This window comes from Mugil cephalus, chromosome 10 (assembly GCF_022458985.1).
Source record: "Mugil cephalus isolate CIBA_MC_2020 chromosome 10, CIBA_Mcephalus_1.1, whole genome shotgun sequence".
NCBI classification, from domain to species: Eukaryota; Metazoa; Chordata; class Actinopteri; order Mugiliformes; family Mugilidae; genus Mugil; species Mugil cephalus.
Window position 1 is genome coordinate 12515522 of NC_061779.1, and position 8380 is coordinate 12523901.

The 8380-nt window shown below is 46.0% G+C and overlaps 1 protein-coding gene across 1 annotated transcript; it reads left to right on the forward strand.

Annotated features, from left to right (window-relative positions):
* Positions 1–1798: 1798 nt before the first annotated feature.
* lrrc4.2 (leucine rich repeat containing 4.2) lies at positions 1799–7982 on the forward strand. The gene is made up of 2 exons (XM_047597143.1): positions 1799–3218; positions 3382–7982. Exon 2 carries the CDS (start codon positions 3503–3505, stop codon positions 5501–5503), a length of 2001 nt encoding a protein of 666 aa, XP_047453099.1. The 5' UTR covers positions 1799–3218; positions 3382–3502; the 3' UTR covers positions 5504–7982.
* The last annotated feature ends 398 nt before the right edge of the window (positions 7983–8380 follow it).

Genomic DNA, 8380 nt, shown 5'->3' on the forward strand with positions numbered 1-8380 from the left:
CTGCTGCTTTAAATGTAACGCAGTAAAATAGCAGGGTCTGTCAGTCACTTAGGCCCGCGCAAGTGTAAAAGAGAATAAACCTATTTCATGCACAATATACCATATATCATCCGAGCACATTATATCCACGTTCCCTCGGTTTTATGACGGGTAAGAGATAATTGTTTTTCGACTGGCGACACGAACACTGCGGAGTCGAAATGAATGCGATGCAACCTTCCCTATTTTATTTATAAGCGTTCGCGCAGATAATACTAAGCATCATCATTTATTAAGCGTGCTATTATATGTCTGTTTATACATATATACTAACACGAGCGAGGGATTACATGCTGAGCACATCATAAGAATGCTCGTGCGTTTGACGCTGCGCTCTACTTCTGTGAAAGTGCAGCCTGCATCCATTTAAATTAGACTCATTATCACTTCAGCCTCTTCATGGACCACGGTGGACGCGGGACGTGAATTTTTCAGAATCACGTCTGTGTCAAAAAATGTTAGATAAATAAATAAATTAAATAAATAATAATTGGTCGTGAACTGGAATTGACAGAGGAACCTCTATTGTTTTCATGCGCAGTGTGTCTTTTTCTTTCTGGACCCCCAACCCCCAATGGCGTTACGTATGTGTCAGGGTGGAGGAGGAAGAGAAGGAGAGAATCTGGTCATTAACCAAAGGCAGAGAGGGAGACTCCTTCTCCTGCATTCAAATGATGCTTAATCCAACACTATCAACACTCCTCCCGTCCCTCCTACTCCTCAACCCTAATCCTCATCCTACTTTTTTCCTCTTGCTTTCTGTGCCGTCTCACAGAGGAGACGACTGTGCACTGCGTTCCCTCATCCGTCTCCTTCATTCTTCTCCTCTGTCCCTATTTATCTCATTTCTCTCTTCTCTCCATAGGCTCCTTTCGCCTGTTTCACCAAGGACGTGAATATATCTCCTCCTTCCCTGACCCATCTCTCTCCTCCCTCTCTCCCTGTCTCTTTTCTTCTATCTCGTGGTCTTTCTCTCATCTTTCCAAGAGATAACTGTGTGCGCCCTCTTTCATCTTTCTCCTCCCTGACGAGAAGACTGCCCAGCAGACACAGAGAAGCAGAGTCAGCGTTTCGGTCCTTTATGATGTCACGAACCCCCGACCCAGCCCCCCCACCCCCCTTTCCACTCCACTCCACACCACACCACACCACCTCTAACACTCACACACACGTATATAACAACTGACAAAAGAAGAAAATCAAATACGGCAATCGGCTCGTTTCTCCCCTTACCGTACCAGTGCACGAGGGAAACACTCGCCAAACTGTGCCATACACGAGGTGAGGAACAGCAGCAAGCTGCATCTCCACTGGAAAACTCTGGCGCACTGCTGCGCTCATGAAACAGAAAGGGAACACAGAACCACTCTGGAGTTGGAGTAGAAAGTCTGACCTTTTGTCTCTGTGTGATACATTGGAATGAGAGGTTTTTAATTTTGACGATTGGTTGTTGAGAGGTGGCGTCTAGACGGGGAGCAAGAGAGAGGGGAGGATCGGCGCAGGTAAAGTGAGAGAACGGGAGCAAAGAAAGGAGGCGAGGACACGACACGTGAGAAACGGAGACAGAAAGACGGAGAGAGGAGAAGATAGTTACAGTGGAGGGAGGGAGGGAGGGAGGGAGGGAGAAGGAAGGATAGGGGAGGAGGGGAGGTTGAATGTGTTAATACACAGGAACACTGCATCAAACCAATGCACTGCTCTGAGGCTGGCTGAGCAGCTGAGAGGAGTGCGTCAGCAGTACATTCACGTTCCCACTGAAGGACAAAGGGAGGGGGCAGAGCGAGCATCTTAGCTGCCTGCAACACCGACACACATCGGAGGGGGGGAATAGAGAAAAGAGAGAGATTGGAGAATAAACAAGAAGAGGAGATGTGGATTAGAATGCTGCTCCTGCTGTTTCTGTGGCGGTGGGCTGCCTGTTAGAGCGCTCGCGTGGCTCTCCATCGCTCGCTCTCACACACTTTCTCCTTCGCACACTATCTTTCCCGTGCTCTTGATCTGTCAGTGCTTCTCTCTCTCCTTCCCTTTCAAGCTCTCTCTTTCCCCCTCTCCCTCTCTCTCCTTCTCTCTCTCTCTCTCTCTCACTGTTGTACTCTGGGTACTGCAGTAGTCCACCAGCCAGCCGCAAGTCTGACAGCCACACACATGGCTAACTGCCACAACTTACTACCTCAACCCTGGAGAGAAAACTAACAAATAAGCAAGGGGAAGAAGACTGCAGGAGACAGCCCGGGGGACAACGAGCAAACGGACAGAAGAATCCTCAACACCTTTCTCTGCTTATGGATACAGATACGGAGCCCACTTCCACACACCTCCTCCCGGCGTCATCCTCTCTCTTTTCTCTCATCGCAGAAGAGGACAAGAGTGCTCTCTCTCTCCTCCGACAGCCTTTTGCGAAGCTCCAACAGTGCAGCGTATCCCCTTCTCCACCCCCCACACAGCGCCACCATCTCTCCCACCACCCCCAACCCCCCTCCCCCCCGGAGGAATAGACGGATTACTGCTAACTGTGCACACGGCAGCCTGCAGCTGCTCTGACCAGGGCCAGCCCAATGTTGGGAAGAAGCAAGAGGAACACAGAGGAGGAGAGGAGAGGGGGATGACTGTGCCGGGAGTTCTTTAGCCTTTTTCTGTCTCTCAGTCTCTGTCACAACAGGGCTAATCAGCGACCGACAAGCCCTTGGCAAAGTCACATCGAGGGAGGTCTCTCACCCAAACAGGCGACCAGCCGAAGAGCCAACACATGTATCAGGAGCCGACAGAACAGGGGATTTTTTTTTATTTATTTCAGTTGGTCACTTCTTCTCTGCCGCTCTGTCGTGTTTAACTGCGTTATGGATCATTGTGATTTATCCACAGTGGAGATGCATTTTTCGAGCCTGCAGCCTGGCAGGGGGGCAGTTTGTAGGGGCAGAAAGGATCCAAGCACCTGCTAAGTCTACATGGCCTTACCTCTGCCTGTGAGTGTTTTTTCTTGCTGCTCTCAGTCTTTAATATCAGGAGCCATTTTGTACCCTTGGCTAATAGAGGGCCACATCACTTTTTTCAAAAAGGGAACAAAAGAAAACATCTATCTCGTATCGTTCCATGGAAAGGAATTATAAGTCAGAGTGATGCATGACTGTTGCTTTTAACATTTGGAAAGAGGCAAAAAGGAGCACTTTCAAACTAATGAGGTACGTCACTGATACAGTTACTCAACCTTTTTTCTTACATTGCTGCACTGCTTTTCCTTCGCGACTTCTCTTGTATTAATCTTTCTCACTCTGTCTCTCTGTCTGTGTGTCTTTTTTTTTTTCTTTTTTCCTTTCATCTCCTCACTCAACAATTTTGATGTAGCATCTCTCTGCACTGTCGATGGAACTTGGGAGCCTTGAGTTGCTCCAGCCAGGCTAGGGTGGTCTGTCCTTTGGTGTGTGCCGTCTCCCCCCACCATGCAGAATAATGAGCCCTCCACACCATGAGTCCTCTGGGCCAGGTTAGTGTGCAGCCTACCTGGAACGCAGCCCTGCTCGCCGTGCTCTCCCTCATGGTGCCTGCTCTCAGTATGTGCCAGTCCACGGGCCCTGAGTTGGGCTCAGCTAACCCACAGAACTGTCCAGGTGTGTGCTCCTGCACTAACCAGCTCAGCAAGGTGGTGTGCACCCGCAGAGGCCTGATTAGGGTTCCTCCAAACATCCCAACCAATACCAGGTACCTGAACTTAATGGAAAACAGCATAGAGACCATACAGGCAGGTACGTTCAGACACCTGCATCACCTGGAGGTACTACAGTTGGGCAGGAATGCTATCAGGCAGATTGAAGTGGGGGCGTTCAATGGCCTGACCAGTCTCAATACCCTGGAGCTCTTCGACAACAGACTGACAGTCATACCCAGTGGAGCTTTTGAATATCTGTCAAAGTTGAGAGAATTGTGGCTTAGAAACAATCCCATTGAGAGCATCCCCTCTTATGCCTTTAACCGTGTCCCGTCACTCATGAGACTAGACCTGGGAGAGCTGAGGAAGTTGGAGTACATCTCTGATGGAGCATTTGAGGGCCTTCATAACCTCAAATACCTGAACTTGGGAATGTGCAGCCTGAGAGAGTTTCCTCATCTTTCACCTCTGGTGGGATTGGAGGAGTTAGAGATATCAGAGAATGTTTTCCCAGAGTTGAAGCCCGGGGCCTTCCGTGGGCTAAAGAATTTACGTAAACTGTGGATTATGAACTCTGCCATCACTATCATTGAGAGGAATGCATTTGACGACATCACGGCCCTGGTGGAGCTCAATTTAGCCCATAATAACCTGTCCTCCCTCCCCCACAACCTCTTCACCCCTCTACAGTACCTGGTGGAGCTACACCTGCACCACAACCCTTGGCGATGCGACTGTGATGTTGTGTGGCTCTCCTGGTGGCTCAGAGAATATATTCCCACCAACTCCACCTGCTGTGGACGCTGCCACACCCCAGTGCACATGAGAGGACGATACCTGGTGGAAGTTGATCAGACAACCTTTCAGTGTTCAGCTCCGTTTATACTTGATGCTCCAAGGGATCTGAACATTTCGGCAGCAAGGGTGGCAGAACTAAAATGTCGCACGGCTGCCATGAGCTCCGTCCGATGGCTTCTTCCCAACGGGACAGTACTGACCCACGGCTCAGCTCACCCAAGGATATCCGTCCTTAACGATGGAACGCTCAACTTCTCCAATGTTCTCCCATCAGACACGGGGGTCTACACCTGCATGGTGAGCAACATGGCAGGAAATTCCAATGCCTCTGCCTATCTTAATGTGAGCAACGCCGAACTCAATACATCTAATCTGTCCTACTTTACCACTGTAACAGTGGAAGTTTTGGAGCCCACAGTGGAGGAGACCCCTAAACCCAAGCCTACGGTTCCTGCCTCGCCCTCTGTCTTTCAACCCGTCTTTATCTCCACACCTACTGTACTGTTCCAAAACACTCAGACTCCAAGGCAGGTGTTAATTCCCACTGCCAGAGTCCCTAGTGGTCCAGCTGCCAGCCTGGATGAGGTGATGAAAACCACCAAAATCATCATTGGCTGTTTTGTTGCTGTTACCTTGCTGGCAGCTGCCATGTTGATAGCATTCTATAAGCTGCGTAAGAGGCATCAACAGCGTAGCACGGTGGCAGCAGCCAGGACCACAGAAATCATACAAATGGAGGAAGAAGTTCCTCCTGTTCCACCGCCCACATCCGGATCTAGTGGCTCTGATGACACAGGATTGGTACTGCCTACATTGGTGGAACACAACAGCAACACCTTTAAGCCTGGGTATGTGTTCTCTTCCTCCTCAACCCGTCAAGGGGGCTACGGAGCCCACTGGGCCCAGAACAACTCTCTTCATCGCTCTGTCAGACAGCATCACAGCCACATCAGCACCATTGCTGATGCCTACGTCATTAAGACCACTCACGGCAAGGACAAGGTTCAAGAGACCCAAATCTGAGTAATGCTCCCTATGGATCTATCTCTGACTTTGCCCAAACCTCTCCTCACCTATCTGCTCACCAGTCCATGCAATAGAATGCACAAAGAACAAAACGGTAACTTTCTTTTGTACAGAAGTGCAAGACAGAGACAGTTTTTTGTTTCTTGTACATGCCTATACATAAGTATATAAATATGAAAAAAATATATAAATATATATAAATGAAACTACCGTCAGGCAGTGGTGATACATGCAGATTATATTAGAAAAGAAAGTAATTTGAAACTATTTTATATTAACTGGTGACTTCTATTTAAAAAAAAAAACAAAGATAATGAATTGTTTTTCGTTTAGTTTTTTTTTTCTTTTGACTGGAAATAGAAGGTGGTACTGTCTACTGTAGGAAAAATGGCATTTAGATCCTTTTGACCATATTTAGGACACAGTAAAACTCTTTATAAAGGCACCAGTTTCTAAGTACAGCCCCAAATTAAAGCTCCTGTTTTTACTGTGCCAAATATTATATGCAATAAAAATGACGATTTCCAGACTAAGGAACACGAAAAAGACACACAAGCAAAATCTAGATAGATACAAACATTTGTCCAATAGCAGCCTAATGGCACTGATAGATTGTGCTGTTCAGTAGCTATCAGCCAAATGCTTTTGGACTGCAGTGAATTTCTGCAGCTAAGGTTTAACCCTCTGTTCGCTGAAGCTAAGCTGCGTTTATTTGACGGTGCCAGTGCTTCTTAGTTGTAGCGTATCTAAACATGTTTATTTAGTGTACACATGATTCCCCACTAGTTCAACTGGCAAAGGTGGAATGCAGGCTAATAACAGTTGTTGCAATTATGTTGTTCTGTTATTGGTTGCATTATGTATTCTTTTTTTCCCTTAGGTTTTGACATGCTTCTTAATGGCTTGTGTAGTGTTTAGGGCTAATTTAGTAATGCATTACAGCAGTTGCCTGACTTGTCTCTGCAAGGGCTCATTCCGATGCTAATTTCTCAAAGGAACAGACATGTGGTGCAGTGATACCGGGCTTTGCTGACCGTTCTGCTTTTGGAGAAAAACACAGAGGGTTGAAGTGAAACAAAATGAATGTCTGATACTGGGGCTTTTCCATGGACTACACTGAATCATTACTTTGTGTTACTTTTTCTTTTAACATTTTATTTTTAGCAACACTATTTTTATGGAGAGACAAAGGAGGCAATGAAAAATAAAAACCTTTGGTTTGTATTTCTCTAATCAGAAACACTTTCATCTGATGTTTTATTCTTCTCTCTGAATATATTTCCATTTGTGTGTAAGTTGTTTAATCGTAAAGGCTGGAGGCAGTATTGTAAATCGTATCCTACCCCAAATCCCGATCTTACGGTCCTATGCATTTACTTAGTGTCTGCATGAATGGGTCTTTAAGTAACTGGTGTACAATGCTGCATTATACCCCACAGTGGGGCTCTATGCAGGTCAGATAGGCTGTTGGTCTTTGATGCCTCAGCTTAGTTCTTAACATTGACTTCTCAGTGACTGTGAAGGGGAAAAATACATGTATCCCACAGTTCTACAGTTTGTGGGTTTCTTTTCCTTACATGCCCATCTTCATGTTGTGTTCTTATCTGAATCTGACATTTAGCAGGTGAAGACAAGCACATAATGTGCCCTTTTTAAGAAGAAGAACATGATATGTGGTACAATATGAGCCTACTTCAGCAAAACAAGTGCTGGCAGAATGCATTCTTAACATGCCGCCTAACAACGGGAAAGCAGGCTTAGGTTTATTATTTCTTTTTTGCAGATTCTCTATGTGAACAATCTGAACAAAGTTGACGTCATGCAGCTAAAAGGCCAGTGACCATAAATAAGAGCGGCCAGTCTCTGTAGTGAAAAGTCTTACCTATGACTATAACTGCCCCCCCTCCCCATGTGACCACTCATCAGTCATCTTTATTTTGTACTGCTTTTGACAGATGCTAGTCAGCCCTGCAGGTTACTGGCCATTTAAAAGGTTTATTATGCAGTACCAAGGTGCTCCCATCTAAGAATAAAGAGGTTATTAACATATGACCCACTCATAATTATGAAGCATTGTGAGTTGACAGGAACATCTCGTTTGAAACCCCCAGGGCTGACATCTTGCAAAAGTTGTGTTGTGAAGCACTGACTGGCATTACGTTACTTTAAGTACATAGGCTTATTTTTCTGTGTCATTCAGAATAAGATGACTGCACGACACTTCTGGAGCATAAAAAAAACAAGGGCAGTCATACATAACTGTCTGGAATACAGGTTAATGTTAGAAATTACAAAGTAAACTATGCACAACATATTTCAGTCGTAAATGAAATACCTCAGCTGGTCTCGGAAATTTCCTCAGCTGTAAATAGGCGGATGAAGAGGTGCTAGTGTTTTCTGGCAGCACACCTGGCAGTGTGTTAGTAGAGGTAGGCCTCAACAAACAGATGGAACTCAAGTGTTTCTTCATTTTCCTCAAAAAAAAAAAAAAAAAAATAGAAAAGGGAAAAAAAAAAGTGAGAGCAATACAAGCCTGAATATTCAATCATGGACAGAATGTGATGGCTGCTCTTTGCTTTGGCACAACAGAATGTTCTTGGTTGTTACAGTATGTGTGGGTTGAAAAAGAGCAGACTCTTATTATTTCCCCAGCACAGCGTGACTCTGGCCATGCTCGCCGCTTCATAAGAGGCTACTGGCTGTTTGCAAAGCCTTTAATGTGTCTGATAATCAGCCACATACAAACACTGTCGATGACTTCCTTTCTTCTTTGTGTCCTCCTCCTCCTCCTCCTCCTCCTTCTCCTCTTCACTGTTAACAGCAAAACGGGTGGAAAGTCCAGAATTAATATAAATTGACTGAATGCCTGTTAGC

What these genes read in the sequence shown, in the direction of transcription:
- lrrc4.2 (XM_047597143.1), top strand. Translation starts at nt 3,503, where the DNA reads ATGAGTCCTCTGGGCCAGGTTAGTGTGCAGCCTACCTGGAACGCAGCC.